This window comes from Cricetulus griseus, assembly GCF_003668045.3.
Source record: "Cricetulus griseus strain 17A/GY chromosome 1 unlocalized genomic scaffold, alternate assembly CriGri-PICRH-1.0 chr1_1, whole genome shotgun sequence".
Lineage (NCBI taxonomy): Eukaryota > Metazoa > Chordata > Mammalia > Rodentia > Cricetidae > Cricetulus > Cricetulus griseus.
The window spans coordinates 205,056,065-205,078,381 of NW_023276807.1; the positions used below are offsets into that span (position 1 = coordinate 205,056,065).

At 34.2% G+C, this 22,317-nt stretch overlaps 1 protein-coding gene across 1 annotated transcript in view; it reads right to left on the reverse strand.

The window, feature by feature from the left end:
- Positions 1-7,236: 7,236 nt before the first annotated feature.
- Positions 7,237-22,317, reverse strand: part of Exoc5 (exocyst complex component 5) — a 52,247-nt gene continuing 37,166 nt past the window's right edge. Inside the window, exons 13-18 of the mRNA XM_027386571.2 lie at positions 17,699-17,807; positions 13,670-13,790; positions 11,990-12,076; positions 10,582-10,690; positions 10,188-10,403; positions 7,237-9,611 (exon numbers count right to left, since the gene is read on the reverse strand). Of these exons, the coding sequence (XP_027242372.1) occupies positions 9,423-9,611; positions 10,188-10,403; positions 10,582-10,690; positions 11,990-12,076; positions 13,670-13,790; positions 17,699-17,807 (831 nt within the window). The 3' untranslated portion in view covers positions 7,237-9,422. The remainder of the gene's footprint in view (positions 9,612-10,187; positions 10,404-10,581; positions 10,691-11,989; positions 12,077-13,669; positions 13,791-17,698; positions 17,808-22,317) is intronic.

Below are 22,317 nucleotides of genomic sequence, written 5' to 3' on the forward strand. Positions count from 1 at the left end.
GTTTTAAAACTTTGGGACATTGTCTAGTACATGTCAGTTTTGTGAGTTTCCATGTGTACTTGAAATAAACATGAAATTCTGATTGTTACATTTGACATTTAATGCTTTACAATCTCCTTCATGGAACAAAAAAAAAATCAAAATTAAAATGTCTTAAAGTCACTGGTGAAAATTATATGCACTAAGTTATTGTTAATGGAAAGGTGTTTATAATTTTCTGAATTGTTAAGATATTCAATATTCTGTAATGTGCTTTTGGTCCACAGCATTAGAAATTCAAATGAAACCTATTTCATTTCACTGTGTTGGTAAAGTTCTCACAGCATGTTAGAAAGTGCCTGCACTTTAAGGATGCCCCACCCTTCGGTGGACCAAAAGTCCAAATGAAGCAACTTATCATGTCAAACCTGCAAATGACCACAAGATGTGCTTTCAAAATACTGTCTGAAAAGCAGCAAGGACAATTAGCTGTTTAACTACATTTTCTATACACTATTGCCAAGGGGTCATTTTAGTGATCTTACTTACATAAATTTTGGGATTATAGTTTAAGTACAGTGGGGGAGATTTGTGTTACAAAGCTGGAGTGTTTTTCCAGAATCGACTACTAGATATCCTTGGAAAAGTGAAAGATCTGGGCTTAGAATTAGAAACTGGGACGTAAAACCTATTAAAGATATTGAGCAATTGTTGAGCAATTGAAGTAATTGTTAAGCAATTACTTCAACACAAAGATAGTCAGAATTTCCAGGTTGTACTTTTTATAGGAGTGACTTCAAGGACAACTGTATTATCCCCTCAGTCTTCCTACAACAGCTAGCACTGGAATATGGAAATATGAGTATGCTTATTTTCCTTTTTAAGCAAAGGAAATTTCAAACACATAAATAGCTACTAAATGAAATTTCAAAAAATTCATTCCCTTACCAAAGCCACAAAAAGAATGCTTCCTTTTCCAACCTCATTTTTTTGCAAAGTTGAGCCAAGTTCTGGTGAAAGGTCTGATGAGCTCTCAGCACACAGGGATATTCCTCCTAAGCCTACTTTCCTAATACACATAAACAATCCAATACTTTGGTATTTAATCAGGATATGTAGTCAGGCATCACCTTTGATTTCCGTTCTTACACACTGCCCACATCCAAGAGAGCAACTAGTTCAGACTTTCATTGGCTTCTGAACCCAAGACCCACTTCACCCCTGTACCATTGCCCAAGTTCAGGCCTTCACCACCCACATTAATGCAGGAGCCTGGCTTCTGCTCTCTCCTCTTTCACTTCATGTTTATCCTGTATTGTCTAAAACAAACTGCTTCATCTTTAAAGATTGGTTGTTTCTATAATAAGTCAACTGATCTAACATTGAAGACTTAATAAGCTAACCCAAACCATTCCGGCTTTGCCTGAAAACATACACTTCTCACACTGAACTCTACTCTCCGAGTTGCCTTTCCATTTAAAGGTGAACACAGCAGTGGTTCAAATTCTACACATCTGTAAGCAGTCACTCTGCCCCATCTCTTGCCTCATTTTGTAAAATGCTGCTTGCATTTGTAAAGCCCAGGTAAAACATGGCCACCTTTGTCAACTCCTCCTATGGATAACACAAACAAGTGCTCAAAAGTCTCTGAGCCCGAGGAAAGTCTGAACTCTGTGTTATCCTTTAGAAATATAACTTGGCTGACACCTATCATTTCACATGAAGTTGACCTCAGTATGCATGAGACCCAGCATTGACAGAGACTCCTGTCTCACATAGAGTCCATCTGAACGTGTATTTGTTTTAAGGGCCTACAAAAACAACAATTCTATAATCACTTTTTTCCTTTGAGATTTATTAACAAAATTATCTTATCCAGCATTTAACAGCTAGAATTTCACTCACAGTTCCTATGATGTACTCATCATTAAATAAGCAATCACATTAGTAAAGAGAAAGAAAAACATGCTATGCATTTTAAATTTGCCTCTAAAATTTAACTTTTTAGTGTAAAATTTTATACACAATTCAGCTTTACTATTTTTCTCACTACACTGCATCTCCCATATAGTTGCTTGAGTGATAAAGTTATGAATAATTTATTAGAATTTAAAAATCTTTATATGATTTCCTTTGTTATTTCTACACAGGGTTTCTTTGTGTAGCCCTGGCTATCCTAGAACTCATTTTATAGATCCGGTTGGCCTCCAACTCAGAGATCCGCCTGCCTCGGTCTCCCAAGTTCTGGGATTAAAGGTGTACAACACCACCACCCAGCTTACATGATTTCTAAAATGACATTCTTGTTCTTCAATTTGGTCCTTAAGTCAGTACTTCAGTAGCTGAGTAGGATGAGAATGTTCTCATCCTACTCAGGGATAGAGGAGTCTAGTATGGGGCATTGAATCTCATGGGGGTTGTGTGTGATGAGGGGGGAGGGGCACAGGAGTGTATGCATATGAATATGTATTTTTAAAATGAGTATATGTATATATAATCACATAAAGCTCCCCAGAACTATACTCTAGAAGCAGCAGCATCTCCATTTTATTGAGTCTAACAACACATATACCTTAGCTTCCAAGTACCAATTTTCACTACAAAGTAGGATGATTGATTTGAAAACTGCAGCAAATCTACAGCGACACCACCCTGAAAGTGCCCAATCTTATCTTGGACTCGAAGCACAGATGGGCCTGGTTAGTATTTGGATGGGAGAGCTAGAGTAGACAAGTACAAAATGAACTAGGAAAGTTCTGTTCTGACATTTTAAAAGCACTGTCTTGTACTCAGTGCTTTTAAAATGTCACGAATGCCAAAGGAGCACAAGAGCCATCCTGAAAAGGCTCTCATTAACTAGAGATAATCCTCATGAATCCCTTGAGTAGAAAACTGATAATAAATTGTAATCATGTTTAGACTATGATACATACAAAGCAACTCCCACATCATTTTAAGGGAAAGCAGCAGCTCTACACTGTGCAGAGACACCATCCCTGAACAAATGGTTAAACAGCGCTTCAGGAGTGGCTGAGGTAAAGCTGTGAACACCAAGAGGGTGCAGAGTGCAGAATAGCAATATGATGGTCTCAAAGAAGTATTACTGGATCCGACCATGAGCAAACAGGAATCCAAACTCAGGGACATAGTAACTAGCCTGTAATCCACAAAGTATGGAGGGTTTGAAAAGTCAGAGGCAACAGATGTTCCATCAAATGAACTGCAGATGATCTGCAGTGGTACCTGATTTTCATCTGGATCCCAGAGTAAGACACAGAGACAATGTAAAACTGAAGTGGGGTCTGAGGACTAGATGTCAGTTACATGTCAAAGCAGATTCCTGAGTGTGACAGTTATGGTCAGACAGAATTCTTCTGGAAAATGCAAAAGAATTGCAAGAAAACATAATGGGAGCAACTTATCCCCAAAGAAGTTTTTGCTTTGTACAGTCCTTAAAACCTTTTCTTTACATTTGAGTTTATTTCAAAAGTTTCCCCCCAAAAAAGTGAATATAGACAATGAATATCCTTATTTTTAAAAAGCTGACAAAAAATTTAATGTAACATATAAAACTCTAAAAACACAATTTTAGTTGTGGTGAATTTAGTTCAAGTCTTTCATCTCTGTGTACAAACATGTTTTGGGTTTTCTTAATTTTCTTAGACTTTTTCTTCATGGATGACTTTCTGAATTACACATGCACGTTCGCGCGCGCGCGCGCGCACACACACACACACACCTGCAGTGTATGACAGTAGTGTTCACAGGTGTTGTTCAGTAAAGTTATATGAATTCTATTTTTTAAATAAAAATGTTATCACTATAAAAATAACATCACCCCCTTGTGGTAAAATTTGAAACTACATTCTATCGGAGAATCCTAATAGGCACTTAGAAAGTATTTTCACACAATTTTATGTGTGTTTTCTACCATATTTACAAAAGAATATATGTAGAGGTAGTCCCAGTCTCCTTTAGGTTGGCACTGTGTCTGGATTTCTAGTTGGATACCTCTATAGTAAAAGTCACACATTTGACAGAAGTGCTACAAAAAAAGACTCAAGTTCAAAGAAACATGAGATTACCACAGAACAAAGATAGAAATGACTACTGGGCACAAAGAGTGGCCTCAATGAAGGGCATCTGCATTACACCAGCATCAAGGTTTCCCACTTCGTCAAGTTTAACCTAGAATTTGGAAGTCCTCCTAGGAGATCAGTTCTATTGAATGGGTTCTACCCAATCTTTACCTAGCTTCCCAATATAAAAACATAATAGAAAAGGTCTTTTCTTCATTTAAGATTGTCAATAGTGATAAAAGTTATGAGTGCATTAGCGTTCTCGTTCGAGATTCTTACTCCCAATCTGAGCCCTCTATTTCTCCCATTTGATAGCAGGCATCAGTATGTCTGCTGTATGTTTACTGATCTTTTGACTATAAGGTAAGTTAAGTGCTTTCTGGAATGTAAACATAATTTTTAAATTAAAAGTGGCTCAGTTGGTTACTGCCTCTTAAACGCTGTAATATAAATATCAGTATCCTGGTTAAAATGAATTATCGACAGCTTTAACACACGTTGCACAGAGCATATTAACAGAAAAATACATGTCAGCAAAATAATGTTGACCATATTCTAATCCATTCCATCTGCTCAAATATTAGTGCAAATAATTATACATTTGTGATGCCTCACTGCTGTCCAGCACAAACCTATGCCTTCCTAATAATGCCTTTCTTTTGAGGTTGTTTGCTATTGGGAGCATGATACGATATACTTGTATTTAAATTGGCTTTGTACATTAAGGCAGATGGCAACCTTTTAGCCACTGAGGAATCGAGCAACTGTGCTTGTTTGTCCTTTTCGCTCCAAATGGATATTTAGTTATAAGAGTGAACGTTTATTGATACCTACACCAAATATCACCAAATAGCAGTGATAAAATATGCAGTGCCTACTTTAAAACTATGTATTTAGTTAAGCCCAGGGAAGCCAGCTTCATTCACTGATGAAAATTCCAGTAACTATAAATTATTAATAGCTACTTTTTGTCCTACAAACATTTTCATTCTACACTAGCCATTTTAAGACTACTGATGCTTTTAAACAGCTAAGAGAATCAGCAAGCCTATGACATTTAAAGTACTCCATTTCTGAATGTAAAAATACTGATTTCTTTCTGTTTCCTAAGGGGGAGTTATTTTTTTCTTCCATGTGATAAAAAACTACATAAGCCTATGTACATGTGTATACACATATTCCTAAATTCATAATTATAACATGTTATTTGTATGCATGTTTTCTGGGCTGACCAGAATTTAAAGGAGAGCAAGGAGGGGGGTAAATGAGAAGGTTTGGAGAGAAGAACAGGAAGGGGTAAATGTATTCTGTAATTACATTATAATCTCAAAAAATAAAAAACCCAAAACTTTTATGGAATAACTAGACTCTATTATTAAAATCATTAAGCAGAAACAATATATATATACATATATACATATATGCATATATACATCACTAAGGGAAACCTCTGTGATGGGCAGATTTCCACTAAATACAAACTTAATATTCAACTAAAATTTCATGACTACTTATATAACTTCAAACACCAACTGAGAAAGTATGATCGAACACTGAATATAGTTTAAAAAATCCAGAGGTAGCTTGATATAGATCCTGTATTCCAACCTCATTATCTAAACTTCACAGTGAGACTCAAACACTGTATGAAAAGAAAATTAAGTAAAACTAATGAGGCTATCAAAACAACGAATAAACATGTTACACAAATAAGAAAAATACAACATAAATTATAAAAAAGGCATTATTTACTCCCATTATATGAGATTTCAGTCTGGTATAGGCCTTGAAGGTTTCCTTACCTGTTCTGTGCCTTAGGTTTTTTTACCTGCCAAACAGAAATAATAGTACCCAAATGATAGTTACTCTGGAATCAATAATATATGAAAAGGACAGCACAGTACATGAGACTTAAGTCCAATAAATGTGGATATAATTATCTTTACTATATATTAAAATTTTAAATTGCTGGTTTTACTTCATACAAAATTATTTGGTATAATGATATGCACTGGTCTTCCTTCCCAAAATATGTAGTAGATTGTAGGATAAGCCTTCTCCAGTAGGGTAGTAAAGGAACTGAATGTAATTCAACAAACTGGATAAATCAAAGTACTTTGCATACAAAAGTCTCCGTCAGCAATTAAGAAAGTCCAGGATGATTCTAGAAAATTTCTCACACTCCTGAAAAATCAGTGGACAGTGTGTGAGCAATGACGGAATTTTTTTTTTAAGAACACCATGTTAATCAGGAGATATAAACTTTGCTGATCATAACAAGGCATAATATGAGTGCCCCTTACTCTTGCACTAACAATTCAAGCATGTCTTAGCTTTATGAGACTCAGTGGCATTTTAGGAGCCAATATCTCTTCGTCTGGATGTATGCTAATGTAGACACAAGCATCTTAAGAAATCAGTAAATTCTTTACTTTGAATCAATCTATTAACTGACAATTATGTCACTGTATGTAAGAGAGCTGGTATTCAGAAAGTGAAATATTTAGAAGTAAAAGGAAAGAGCAAAAAAAAAAAACATAAATTACCTGCTTTAAATTTTAATTTAACCTCCTTTAACCTATATTAGCAGCAAGGAAAACAAACAAACAAACAAACAAACAAAAAACCAAGTAAGACCCTAGAGAATTCACAAGAACCGCATTCCTAAATGAGGCCAGTAATTGTCTTGGAATGATTAATGGTCATATTCTAAAAATCCATCCACCTAACTATTATCTAATAATTCTTGATAAGGGCTCATCATGTACTCTATCATTTTCAATTAATTCAGGAGCCATTCTAAACTTATGTATAAGGACGTATATGCCCTATCATTTCCAGTAATTCAGAGGCTAGCCTTCCTTTCTTAGTCTATGTTCTGCGTCTCACACTAAGACACTCAAGTAAACAATTTTCAATGTTTTGGAGAAAATTTTAAATTATATATTTATACCTAAATATTATGTGTAATTCACACAGAACTGTGGACATTATAAAGATTCTTATTTAAATTTTGGTAAAAGTTATTAAGCTCCACTATGTCTAACTAAAATTTTCCCATGTATATATAAAAGCATTTTATCTACTGACAATCTCTTTTGAGTTATACATTTTGAACTAAATTTTATGATGCTCATATATGTAAATACTTTAAAAGTGAAATGCACAGAATGCATACTGGTTTAAACAACACATATTTTTATTTCTTTAGATAAACACCCTATTCTAACTAGATTCCTAAATCTTAATTATACAATCATGTTCTTTTCTGCAAAAAGGGGGAGACCTAAGCTATGAAAAATAAGGAATACTTTTAGTAAAAAACCAAATATATAATTCACTATAGATGTCCTTAAAATGTAAAAATAGGGTGAAAATAAAAAAAAAACAACTGCAGGGAATTTGTTTATTGAGCATGAAAATTAACACTTCTAAATAAGGTATTCACTTTGAATTTTCTTTGTCCTGTCAGTGGACATAATAGAAAATATTGCACAGAACTCAAGCATGGAAATAATAATTAACAAAATATCTAAGCAACAAGTAACTGCTTTACATTTTTTAAAATCAATCCAAACAAAATAATTTGAAGTGCTTTTCTGATTTGGAAGTCATAAAATGTTATCTCATGTTTTATTTTGATTTTTTTCTTCTTCTTCTTTTTTTTTTTTTTTTTTACAAATTGACACTGTACAAAGAGTTCAAATGGCCAGTATAACTACTGCCTTAAAACTGTTGGCTTTAAGTAACAGAGGTATAATCTGAATTCACACCAGTACTTCCTAAAGTGGCAACAGTACAAGCATAGAGCTTTTCTAATATCTAGAACCTGTTCTGGCTCTCCCTTGCCTGAGGCTAGCTATCCAGAAAGCCTCTAAAACTGCCACACTGTCCTATAAAAGTGACAAAAGTTGTCATGCTCACTGCCCTTGCTTACCTTAGTAACACTGGGCTAAACAGAAAATGAAAATCCAGTCAATAGTAACTTGTACAGTAGCTAGTTCTGGACTAGACAGCTTAGTAATGCTGACAGCTATTGAGAGTGAGGTTCTCATAATTAAAAAACAGTTCCCCCCAAATTAGGCCAAACCTACATTAAGAGAAAACAATACTATGAATGAAGTGAACATTACAGCTTACCTGGGTCCTAGAAGACCATGAACAATATAATGGACTATATATAACTTAGAATGTATTCCCACATAGTAAGTTAATAGGGCTTTTAGAGCAATGGCCTTTCTAAATTTTATTCGATGTTTAAAATTGTGAGTGATTTATTACTTTACTATATTAAGCCAATTCAATTAGTAGCATCCAATATTCAGAAATGCCTTGAAAATGGACAATGGACAATGAAAGAATCTTCAGATCTGAAAAGCAGGTTTTTGCTGTAAGCTTGCCTCCAAATTTGGAATATATACTACTTATTACCTGAAATTCTCAATTCCTCTTAAAATAGAAGACTACTGCATGTTTAGCCATCCCATTTCATTCAAGATTGGCCTTAAGGGACTGACTGCACTGTTGCCAAACATGTTGCTATTTCAACCATTTACACTATGTCACCTTTTTACTCAGAGTATTAAAATAACAAACATGGTCCTTTAAAGTATTCCACCTTAAGTTAAATATAAAACAAGGTAGTTTCATTAATTTCTTGCTAATTAATTGGCTTAAAACCTATTTACCAAATAAGAAATAGTAAACTTTAAGTTTTACCCAGAAAGCAGATATATTCTGATCTGTTCCTAATGTCTACTTAAAACAGGTCATCATTTTAGTTTAGTTCATAATATTTTCCCTGGACTAGCACTGCTGCTGTACCTCAGGAAAAGTCCTCCAACCACCTACAGAAACAATGCTCATCTGTGGTCCTTTTGAGTTGTAACAAGTTCTTTAGGAAAATCTAATAACTTGATTAACAATCACCAGTGCTGAAAGTTAACTGAAAAACTGATAAATAAGAAATATAGTTCTACTGCACTTCACCTATTTTAATGCAAAACAGGATGGTAAGATTTCCAGATAGAATACGTTAAAGATCAAGAACCAGAACACTGGTGAAATTTCATTCATCTTCTGACACCAATGTTTTTCAGGATTATAACAATCATGTATAGGTTTATAGAATTTGAAACTTATAAATTAAAGTATGGAATTCAATGTAAACAGGGAAAAGATAAAAAGCAAAATATAGATAGATAGTGGTGTCCAAATTTCAAATAAAATTCCTGGGTAAGTATGGCTGCTGTTTGCTTCCAGTCATTTTTTCACATAAAATATTGGTTGTGTCACAGGAATCTCCTGTGCTTTCTATCATCCGAGGCCTTCTGAAATAGAACACATTTCCTTTGTAACTTCAACTCAGCTGAAGTGTCGAGCTAGGCGAGCAGATCTATAGTCAGCACGAAGTTGTACGAAGGAGTGAAGTATGTTCTTGTCCAGACTGGCAAGCTGTTCCCCTGAGCAGACTTGCTTTAAATTATCTGGAGCAACGACCAGGAGATTGCAAAGTGCATGCAGAGTGTCAAAAAGATGTAATACCATTGGAATCTGAATTGAGAAAGGGGGAAAAAAAAAAAAGCATTGACCTACAACAATTTATTTCTGCAAATTCTTCTCACATACTGCTAATCAGAACTTGGTAATATGAGAGACATTGCATATGTTAGAATTTTTAAATCTCAGGGGTTTCCATAGTTAAAACTCTTAATAATCTTTGGAAAGATCCCTTTTATTCAATTTTCTCAATAATCTGTAATCTGGTACACTAAAACTAATTACCATTTGTACAAAACTTTAAAAATAACTTAAACATGAGGGAAAACTGATTTCAGAGAAACATGCATGAAGAAAGAATGTTTCCCTAATTTGTGACATAAACATCATTTTTTTTGTGGATGTTAAAGGGCACTTAGATACAATGTGGTGAAATATGACCTTATGGAAAATAAAATCCCTAAGAGGGAAGTGCTAATATTGAAATGTAACTGGAATAACATGCATTCAGGTAGGCTATACTATGATGCCAATGAAACCACACACTTCTTAACAAGTCAGTATAGGTTTTTAATGGTATGGCCTGTTTTCCTGGTCTTACTTACAAGCTCAGTATTTGTTTATACGTACCTTGAAGTCTTTGGCACATTTTCTATATTCAGCTACATCGCAAATTGCTAACATGCCACCCATACAACTATAGGAATATTGTTGAAGATGTTCATAAATGAGTCGATGAAAACGTACTCCAAGTTCCATCAGAACTGTGTCTACATTCTTCCCATCCATGGAATTTTTAATCTTCTCAACTTGTTTTCTTACATAAACACAGACTTTTACACATGCCTGTAAAAGTTTTTCTACACTTATTAAACAGATATGTGTATCAGCTTAGCAAAGAAAATACAGGTTTTCAATTTCTAAGTATAAGAGAAAAAACTTAAAGCACAATTAGGCACACTAATGAGTGTTCAAGCAACGACAAAGGACATAATATATTAGCAAGCTGAATAGTTCCACTCACATTAGTATACTGAATCAAAACATTGTTTTCATCTTCTGGCTTAAAATCTGTTTTCTTTTGTTCTGCTGCCAAGATATGCTTCATCTGTCCAATCATACAATTTAATGTCCTAAGGATTGAGAACACAATATATATTTAACTTGCTCAATTTTACCTTTGTATTATACTAAATTAACTTAAATTATTTAATTTCCTATCATTACAAAACTACTTGGTGTTGGCAAACTAGACTTCAGAAAAAAAAAAAAGTCATTCTATGACTTGATCAAATCAAAGAGCTCCTGGTTTTATCATCTTTCTCCCTTGAAAGGATCTTGGAAACCTACCACTAGTTACTTACTTCATAAGTAAGGATCTAAGTCAAAGCCATACATAGAGAATATTTAGGAAAGTGGAAGATAAAAGGCTTAAAAAGAATGGCTGTGGTAGCAAGCACATTGAGTCCCACAGTCAAAAAATAATCAGGAAGATGGAAAAGTGGTACTAAATCCCAGCTGAAAAATAAAGGCACTGATTAGAAGGCACCAATAATATTTAACTCATGTGACATCCTCCAACAGCAAGCTTATGGGGATAAAAAAAAGACTACACTAATTCAGAGTTTAGTAGTTGCAAGACAGTCAAAATGATAAGCTTAATGTTAAATTCAAGAAACAGACCACATAATTAAGCACAACAATAATGAGGTCAAGTTACAAAAGGATAGTAGAACAACGTAAGATGCTGAGATTAAAGGATATAGATCACATCACAGTCCTTGTACTGTGTCTGATATATCAGCAAATACTTGATAACCAGGGGCTATACTAATTTTCAATCAATATAAGAAGACCATGTTCTGAAAATAGAAACCTGGAAAGTAATAGTATTTATAGTCTTCAGTAAAGATTATAAAGTTTTAAAATTCACTTAGCAGAAGTTACATATACAAAACCAATACAATTATTAAAATATTTCATAGATAAGCCAGAGCACATTAAATGGAAATATAACAAACACTGAATACCTTTGTTGCTTCAGCAGAATTTAGGATTGAACCAAGGGTTCCCCACACTCTAAAATGGTCTACCCCTGAACTACATCCCAGCCCAACATCTTATTTTAAAGGAATTTGTAGCTTGTACATGTGTGGTGCAGACGAGTGGGGTTTAAAAGGGTTTTGTAACTGTTTTGATTTGAAAATATATCTAAGCATACTAACTTTGAAAAGAAAAACATACCAAAAAACACCTTGGGGATTAATAAAAATAGCATTCTCCTGAAAATAAGAACAATGTGTTAAAGTGTCAACTTTACAGCCAGAAGAATAAAAATAAACATACTTTCTTTTATAAAAACCATGTTCATGCTGCAATGCAAATGCACTTCTACAATTATTAAAAATGCAGGAGAAAAACAGTTAACTTACCTATCGATGCCAGTATCCAATTTCATTTCCATCTGCTCAATTATCTCTTTTTTCTTCTGAAGGCATTCAGATAACTTAGGAGAAGAGCTATTGTTTATTAAGGAGGAAAACAAACTCCCATTAATAGCCTACTTTCTATGTTTCTAATCTGTACAACATGAATACATATTTGTAAATAGACTGTAACACCCATTATTTTTATTTGCTCATATACACAATAATTATAAAATAAATCATTACATACAATTATGTACATTAACATACCCAATTCATTAATACTAAAAAAATTAACCCATTAAAAGCAAAGAAAAAACAGACTTGTTACTCTAATCACTGAGGAGATAGCACTTTGAAAATTTGAAACTAGTTTCCTCTGTATCTAAATATCTGGTATAATAGTAAGAAAAGTAACAGATAATCCTACTAACAAAAATGTGGACAGTAGTAAGTAAATCCTGCTACATTTAGCTTTTTTTAAAATAAAAAGATACAAAACCTAATAACCATGGTAGGCTTCTGAATACTATTAAAACATTAAGGAATACACAACACTAACACCTCTGTGAATTCTCTGTTATGACATGCAGCTTTTTACAAAATAATTCACTAAGAAAACTTCCTAAACTGGGCTTGGTGGCTCATGCCTGTAATACCTGCCTAAGCTACACAGCAAAACAGTAAATTTCCTTTCAAAGTATGATTCAGGAATAATAAGTGATCTGTGAGCTTGTTTCTCGTCTAGACATGTCATAGAACTGTTTATAAAAAACTATGAAACTCTCTAGTTTATCTGAACATTTCCTGTATAGATAATTGTGCTAATGACACAATTTTATGTAATATATATATTATACATTACTCCATTTAATTTCAAATGCTTTAGAAGTCCATATAAATTAATATGAAGATATGAATAAAATCTTAATGCATTATCAAAATTTGTCCATTCATGTTTTTTTGTATGTCTTTATAACAAGTGTATCGTGTCTATTGGTGTGTATATGTGTGTGTGTCTATGTGTACATGTTACTTGGGAGTGAGCCCAGGAGCTTGTAGATACTAAAGCAAGCTCTACCACTGAGCTCAGCCTTAACTTTTTTTTAAAAGAAGAACTTTTAAATTTTATTTTGAGATTACAATATAATTACATAATTTCTCTATTCCCTTTATTCCTCCAAAGCCCTCCTATATACCCCTCCTATCCTCAGCCCTTAGAAAAAGGAAAACAAAAAGCAAACACAAACAAAAGAAAGCACCTTTAAGACTGGGTCTTAGTTGTCCAAGCTGACTTTGAAATCATCATGTTGACTAGACTGCCTCAAACTTGAGATCCTCCTGCCTCAGCCTCCTGAGTAGATAGGAGTACAGGTGTGCCCCACCATGTCTGGTACCTGTTCTGTCTTCTGAAGGATGTGAATTTGCTGAGCTGCACTAGGCTGGAAAGCCTTGTTCATGTTAGATTTCCAATTGGTTTATGATACTTAAAACTTTTCAAATATATCAAAATTAACAGCACAGTGGGAAGAGAAAACAAGAATTCAATGAATTCAAGGAAGGAAGAAAAGACTTTGGTTTCAAACCTACTGTCCTGTTTGGTGTTTCATAAACACGTATTATTTAAAAAATAATAAAAGCATAATACTCATTGAAATAACAATGAAAATATGAAATGCAACTAACCTTATTAGTGGCATAAGGTGATCATTAAACTGTTTGTCAAAAAGATGAAAAATAGTATTGGCCTGTTGTACAACATCCAAAAAATAGAGATTTGCATTCCTAGAATCTGATGATGGAATTCCTAAAATTGGAAGGCACAAATAAATGAGAACCAACCTTGAAAAAAGCTGGGCAAAAGAAAAGAATGATTTTATATATACCACATGAATAAAAGTAACTGTCATTTAATAAATCAGCAATGATTCTATAGAATTTTGTTAAATAGTTTAATAAAATTCATTCAAAGTTAACCATCCTCATGGTTCATTTAGATAAAAATGAATCAACAAAGCACCTGTTAGTATTTAGGCACCTGTACTGGCCTGCCTTTGGAACCCTGACAGGATATGCCTCAGCTGCTGCCACTAAGAGCATCACCTGTGCCCTGTTAAAAGGGTCCTGCCCACCTTCCATCCTTCTCTCTCTCTCTCTCTCTCTCTCTCTCTCTCTCTCTCTCTCTCTCTCTCTCTCTCTCTCTCTTCCCCCCTTTCCTCTCTCCCACTGCTCCTGAACCCGATGATATCCCCCCTCCCCTTTCCACTTTTTATGATTCTTTCCCCCTAATAAAAAAGCCCCCTGCTTGAACTCTGTTGCATGGTCTTTCTCTCTCCAGTCGCTTTTTAAAACTTAACAACAGTCTGGGCTCTACCTTCTCCTTCTTTCCCCACCTTTGACCATGTCACATGAACACTTCCAATAGTTTTTCTTATAACCTGGTCTCCCTCCTGCCCTCCCTCTGACAGTTAAAGTTGTGTTCCCTGTGGTCTTCTAGTTCAGGGTTACCCTCTCCTGTAAATTACACACAGCATTCATCATACTCTATCCACTCTTTCCTCAAAAATATTCAAAATCTCATCATCTCAGACCCGCATTTCCTCAACATCTCCTACTATTCTGTGTGGTAGGCAACCACATTCTGACACCAAAAGATGGAACTGGAACCCTTCTGGATCTGTTTCCCCTTTTCATAAAAAGTAACCTACAGACTCAAGGTTCCTTGCTCTTTTTAGCTCTATACGCCTATGTTTCTATCCAAAATTAGGACTAGACTAAGAGAAACACCCACAGCTAATGATAACATACAACCTTATTAACTAGAGCTCTTTATATGATTTTTCTTCAACTTTACAACCAGAAAACAAAGGTGCTGTTTTGTACAAAAGAAACAATCAGTTGGTAGGAAAATTAAAGGTGCTAACACAAACATAATAAAAAAACTGAAACACATGTAGAAAATACTAATCACAATAAAACATGAAAATTAAGACAGTACTAGTGAATGTACTTAGCTAATAATATAAGAAAATTGAAGAATATTTAATAACATACATCAAAACTGTATATGTATATACATATAGGCTAGAAGAAGCATAAATTGTAAGGAACAAGCCTTGTAGGGAAAAAGGTAAATTAATTTAAAATAAATAACAAAAATTTAAACAAATTTTAATTTAAAATGAATTTTAAATTAAAAATTTTAGTAATGAAAATTATTTTAAAATATGTATACATAATATACTTTTGGGATTTTACCGAAAGCAAATAATTTGAATAAAGGGTAAACTCTACAATGCTACTCCAGCACTCTCTCGTCACTTGACAGAATTTTATGTAATCATTAAGAACAATGGCAGTAAATACTAACCATATGCGGCATATTCCCAGTCCAAATGAAATTTTCCTGAACATTTCCAAGTTCAGAATTATTGCTATTAAAACAAATAGGGAGGTTTCTATACTAGATAAACAATAAAGTCTTCATATCAGATTTAAATTCATATTACTTTGCTATCTTTTTAAATTAACAATTTAAGTGTGTGTGTGTGTGTGTGTGTGTGTGTGTGTGTGTGTGTGTGTGTGTGTATTAGTCAGAGGACAACATTCAGGAGTCAGTTATCTCCTTCCACCATGGAATACAGACAGGTACTGAACTCAGCTTGTCAGGGTTGGCAGCAAGCAATTTTATTGCTGACCCATTTTGCTGGCCCTTATTTTTATTCAACATCTTCTGTAATCACCACATCTCTGAAGATTTAAATCACTTCAATACAAATAACCACACTAAGTCATTTACTACTGGCATGGGTTAAATACTTGATGTCAATAGTCTGCTATAATTAACTTAAAATACACTTACAGACATTGTTGCTTATGAAGGTAATAAACTGGAATTATGCCAAAGTGATTGATTGATGGCTAAATTTGGTACATTATTAAAGGTTCCTAGGATGGTGTTTTACACAGCCAATAAGAGACCTTCTGAGCGGTATATACTTTCTACATGCCAGAGTATATTGCTGGGGGTAGAGATACTAACCAAATTGAGATTACAACACTTGAGAACTTATATGCTGTTATCTCTAAAAATAGTTTTACTCCAAATATTCAGTTTACTCACCACTTTAATGAGCTCTCTGATTCATGTGTCTTCTCAGAGGCCTTCTCTGACTACCCTTTCATAAAAAGCTTTTGGGGGGCTGGCGAGATGGCTCAGTGGGTAAAGGTACTTGCTGTCAAGCCTGACCACATGAGTTCGATCCCTGGAACAAATATGGTGGAAAGAGAGAACCAACTCCTGCAAGTTGTCCTCTGACTTCTACATGTGTGAACACACACAAAATAATAAATAATGTAAAAGAAAAAGAATTCCTGCCTATAAACCCTTCACCCTGCCTCTTCATTACTATTCTTTACCCCTTACCCAGTTTTGATTTTCTTTACTGTACTTCTTAATCATTTGTCTATTATTTTTACAAGAGTATGAACTCCATGATTAGGCATGTAAAAAGTCTGTGCTAAATGAATGCTGACAGGAGACAGACACTAACAAATAGAAATGTCACTGTGATTTTATTATTATAAAAAGTCAATTCAATAAGAATAATGGATAAGTATGCTACAACAGGAGCACTACTTCATCTAAGGTGATCAGCACAGTGTCTCTGAAAAGTTGACATCTTAGTTGAGGTCAGATTTTAAAGACAACTATAAAGAGCCAAGGGAAATGCAGCATAGTGAAGAACACGTGGAGCCACACATAGATCATGCTGTTTTAAGCAGTTCGTTTTTATTCCCCACAAGAGATAAAATCACTAAGGAGTCTTCAACAAGAAAATAATAATTAGTCTGGCTATTACATAGTAACTTGGGAAGGCAAGATTGGACACAAGGACCAGTTAGGAGATAACAGTGTTCAAGGTGCATCAGTAGATAAAGCAAAGTAGACAAACAAGTTCTGTTTGAATGTATACTGACATGGTTTGCTGAAGAACTGGCTATCAGCAAGGAAAACAGGAAGGTTAAGGGTTTGGTAAATAATGACTTCCTAAAAATCCTGAGAGAACAGTTAGAGGAAGAAAGTTTGTTTTGTTACTTTAGGCTGGCCTCAAATTCATAGTGACTTCTGCCTTGGCCTCCTGTAAGCTGGGATTGCAGACATGAACCACCATGCCTGGCTGAAGAGTTTCATTTTTGAAACATTAAATCTGAGATACCCACTTAACAGGTCATGGGGTCAGGTTATCCCAGGTGAAGGAGACTAGAAGTCAGAGAAGATGTCATTATAGTATAATACAAAGAAGTAAACCCAAAAGAATGAGGCCAAAAACTTTAATATAATTTATTCCTTTCCAGATTTATTTTTGAATATTTTCTCTCTAAATTTCATTATTTAATTCCTAAGCAGAATTATTATCTTTATTTATGCTCCTTGACATTTTACAGCATAGAGCATTGTTATACATTCTGTCAATATATTGTGCCAAGTTTTGTAGTCTACGACCTTATTCTACTAGATACAAACAATATGAGAGAATTATGCCTATATTTAGTTTCCATCACCTCAAACATCCTAGTATTAAAGAAGCTCAAAATACACTGTATTGAACTGAATTCATCACATAGAAGTCATACATAAAACAGCATTGTGAGTATTGGTCAACCAAACAGGACCAAAGGAGTTTAGCAGAAAGGTAATAGAAGTATACTTACCAGCAAGCCCCGTTTCTAAAGCATAATCAATATGCTCAATACATAAAAATTCCACAAGAATGGTAAAAATTCTAAAGGCATTCCTTGGTAAATCAGAAGGATCAGAAAGCTTTAAAAATAAGCAAAAATAGTATTACTCTTTAAGTCTACATTTTTAAAAAGCCACCTTAATAAATCAATCTTTTTTTATATAGAACACTATTTCAGGTAACAAAACATCAGTGTTCCCCTCCCACTGTCCACACAATTACTGGATTGGTCTGTAACTCTCCTGACCTAAAACAGTGTTTTTTTCAAATCTAGATTATAATCCATGAGTGAAATCGAATTAGATTTCCAAGAAACACACACACACACACACACACACACACACACACACACACACACACACACACACGTATGTGTGCATACTGTTCCATGTGAGATGCATTTTTAACTATGGTTATTATAGTCAAAGAAGTTTGAGAGCCACTAACAAAGAGGGCTGTTCTCGTAAAACTCAAAACAAAACAAAAGATTCTTATGGAATCAGGATATGAAAACAATTAATATGCATAGGGAAAATATAACCAGACCGAATTTTAACTCATCATGTCCTGGTGGAGCAAGTCTTTAGAATGTTACTAAGTTTTACTAAGTCTCATTTTTTTTCATATATAAGACAATCTAATATTGACAGTATTTCTCTTTAGTCTTAAGGTTGGAATAATACAGGCAAATGTTTATAGCACAGAACTTGACTTACACTAAATTCACAATTTTCATTTTAATGTTGCTGCTGCTAGACTACTTAAAGAATTATTGGTAGTTCCGTTGAGAAAAACGCATTCTTCTTAAAAAGGAAAGAAATTATTCTCAACTTCTTTTAACTGCTTTCTATATTAACTATAAATTGCTTTCTGCCTCTGTCAAAGCTACTTACAGTATCTATATGATTTTCAGGGTAATACTACAGGTGAGAATTCCTTATGCAAAAGAGTTGAGCCTAGAACTATTAGGGATTTTGAACTCTCTGGATTTTGGGGTATTTGCAAACATACAATGACATATCTTGGAAGACTCAAGTATAATCATAAAATTCATTTATGTTTGATTATACTCCCTATTTGGTACTAGACTCCTTAACCACTATTCTAACCTTTAACTCTTACCAATCTCTCTACCCCTTTTCTTTTGTTTCTGATGCTCAACAGGTGTCCTTACCTGCATCACAAATCATAAAAACCAAGCCTAAGTTCTCACCTTTCTCCTGCTTATATCCCCAAATCCATGTTTAACATATAAGAGAGATAAACAGAAAACTGCTTTAAAAAATACAGAAGACATCAACAAATAAGACCTGACATTTATAGACTACTCAGCCAACAATGTGAAGATACACATTGTCTCACATATACAGACAACCATCAATATGGACTGTGCCTTGCATCTCAATAAATTTAAAAAGAATGGACATCATGATGCAAAGTTTGCCCACTAACTACAATGGTGTAAAATCTAAAACCATTAACAGAAAGGCATCTAGGCATGTTTAGCAACCAAATAACACAACTGCTCAGTCACTCTAGGGCCAGGAAAAAAAAATTTCAAAGAGAAATTAAAGAGCATTTCAAAATGAATTAAGACATACTAAAAAAATCAAGTAACTAATTGCGCATATAGGAAAAAGTCAACAACCTTAGCTTTTACCAAGAAAAAAAATCAAACCAAGACAAAAAACAACTAGGAAAGGTGCAAATAACACCTAAGTAAGTTGAAAGAAGGAAACAATAATGAAAAGAAACCAGGGTGGTGGTGGTGGTGTATACCTTTAATCCCGGTACTTGGGAGGCAGAGTCAGGAGGATCTGAGTTTGAGGCCAACCTGGTGTACAGAAAGAGTTCCAGGACACCCCGGGCTACACTTAAAAAGCCTGCCTTGAAAAAAACAAACAAACAAAAAATAACAGAAAACAGAGAAATCTAAGAAAAAAAAAGAAAAATTAATGAAACCAAAAAAGTGGTTGTTAGGGAAAATCAGTGAAAATAATATACCTTTCAAGATTTGTTTGGGAAACAAATTACTGACCTTGGGAATAAAATAGGTAACTGTTGCATCAGTTTCTACAAAATATGTTAAGATAGTAAGAAATATGTCATGAATAACATGAATAATTTGGTAACTTGAATAATGTTTATTCCAATAAATACAATTTTGATGAAATATGAACGCTTTTAAAAGATACAAACTAAGGCCAATGTATTGGTGTAGTACACTCTTAATCCCAGCAATTAGGAAGGAGAAGCAGGTGGATGAATCTCTGTGAGGTGAGGTCAGCCTGGTCTACATAATGAAACACTGTCTCAAAACAAGCAAGACTGACAAAGCTCACTTAAAATTATATTACCTAAATATTTCTGTATACAATAAGCAGGCTGAATTTTTAGTTAAAAATCCTTACAAAGAAAACCGCAGCCCAGAGTAACTTCCCTTGTGAGCTATAGCAAGCGTTAAGACAGAATGATCATGATCCAAACCCACAAACAATTGAAAGGGGAGGCAGAAGCACTTTGCATATCCTTCTATGGGTATAGCATTACCTTCTTTATTAAATCAAGACAAAGACATCAAAGGCCAATATCCTTCAAAAGCACTGATGCAAAACTTCTTAACAACATTTAGCAACATGGTCCAGCAAGATGGCTTAGAAAGTAGTTTGCTGCCATGCCTGATAACATGAATTCAATTACTGGGACCTACTTTGTAGACAGAGAGCCCACTGACTTCCTTAAGTTTTCCTCTGACCTCCAAAATGTGTGCCCTGATACAATAAATAAAGGCAGTTTAAAATAAAAAAGGTTTTGCTTTTTATATTTAGCAACCCTATTACTCAACATTGTATAAATATAACAATAAGAAAATGACACAGAATGTTGGTTGCACATGCCTTTAATCCCAGCACTCGGGAGGCAAAGGCAGGCGGATCTCTGTTGAGTTTGAGGCCACCCTGGTCTCCAGAGCGAGTTCCAGGACAGCCTCCAAAGCAATACAGAGAAACCTTGTCTCGAAAAAAAAACCAAAACAACAAAAAAGAAATGACAAGTGATGACCAACTGGGGTTTATTAAAGGAATGCAAGGCTAACATCTGAAATATCAGCTAACATGACTCTCCCAAAAGAACAAAAAGAAAAAATTTAATAAAAAATCTAACACCAAAATTTTTGTTTTATGTCTTGTTTGTTTATCTGTGTAATACAATCTCCTGTGGCCATGGCTGTCTTCAATCAAACAAATTATGTGACCCTAACTCAAGATCTTCCACCTCCATTTTCCAAGTACTAGGTCAACTAACACCTAAACTTAATAGGACACGCTAATCAACTAGTATTCACTCCTCACTGGATAGATGGCTCAGTGGTTAAGAATGTTGGCTGAAAGACCAAAGAACCCAGGTTCAATTCTCAGTATCCATATGGCAGCTTACAATTGTCTGTAACTAGTTCAGAAGATCTGATATCCTCACAACAGATATACATGAAAGCAAAACACCAATCAATGCTCATAAAATAAAAATAAATAAATGAAAAAAAGGTTTTCCTCAAGTTAAGACAGTATTTATGAAAAACCTATAGTCAACATCATATTTAGTAGTAAAAGACTAAATGCTGTACTCCAATGGTCAGGTGTAATACAAGTATTTGTTGTCTGCATGTCTTTCCATGACACACTGTACTGTTAAGTCTAGTCAGAGCAAAAAGGCACAAGAACTAAATAAAAGGCATCTATATGGAAAGGAGTCAGTAAAGCTGCCTTAATGGTAAAATAAAATGATAGTTTATGTAGAAGGTCTATCAAATTCTATAAAAAAGATTATTAGAAGAGTAAATTTAACAGGTAAAGACCTAACTACACACTTCTATATACCAAGTTAAACTTGAAACTAAATAAAAGTTTAAAAATTACTTTTTAATTTTTTGGTTTTCTGAGACAGGGTTTCACTTTGTAGCCCAAGCTATCCTAGGACTCACAATGTAGTCTGATTTGCCTTGAACTCATAGAATCCTTCTGCCTCAGTCTCCCTTGTGCTGTGATTACAATCATGCCAAATTGAAAATACTTTTATATAATAATAATAAAAATACAGCAATTCTTCCCAAATAGAATCATAGATTCACTGTCATTCCAATTAAAACCAGATCTTTCCCTGAAAAGAAACTGATAAGCTATTAGACATTAATGAAATATAAAATGGTTCATATGGAAATGTCAGAGAACATACCACTTGACTCAAGGCCTATTATGTCATTACAGCTGAAACAGTACGATATTAGCACAAAAGATAAATGGTACAGAACAGAGATTAGAAACAAACCATAAATAAGGAGTCAACTGATTTTTAACCAAGGTTGAAAGTAATTTGTTAGAGAAGTCTTCAATAAATGATGGCAAAATAAATGGAAACCTAATCATAAAAAAATATAAACTTCAATCCATACATGATTATATGAGATTCCTAAGTTAATTCAGAGCTGACTATAGGCTTAATAAGCAAAACTGCAGATGATTAAACTACTAGAAAATCTAAAAGGTAATTCCTGTAACTCTTAGCTCAACAAAGATGTACCTGCAATTTAAAAAA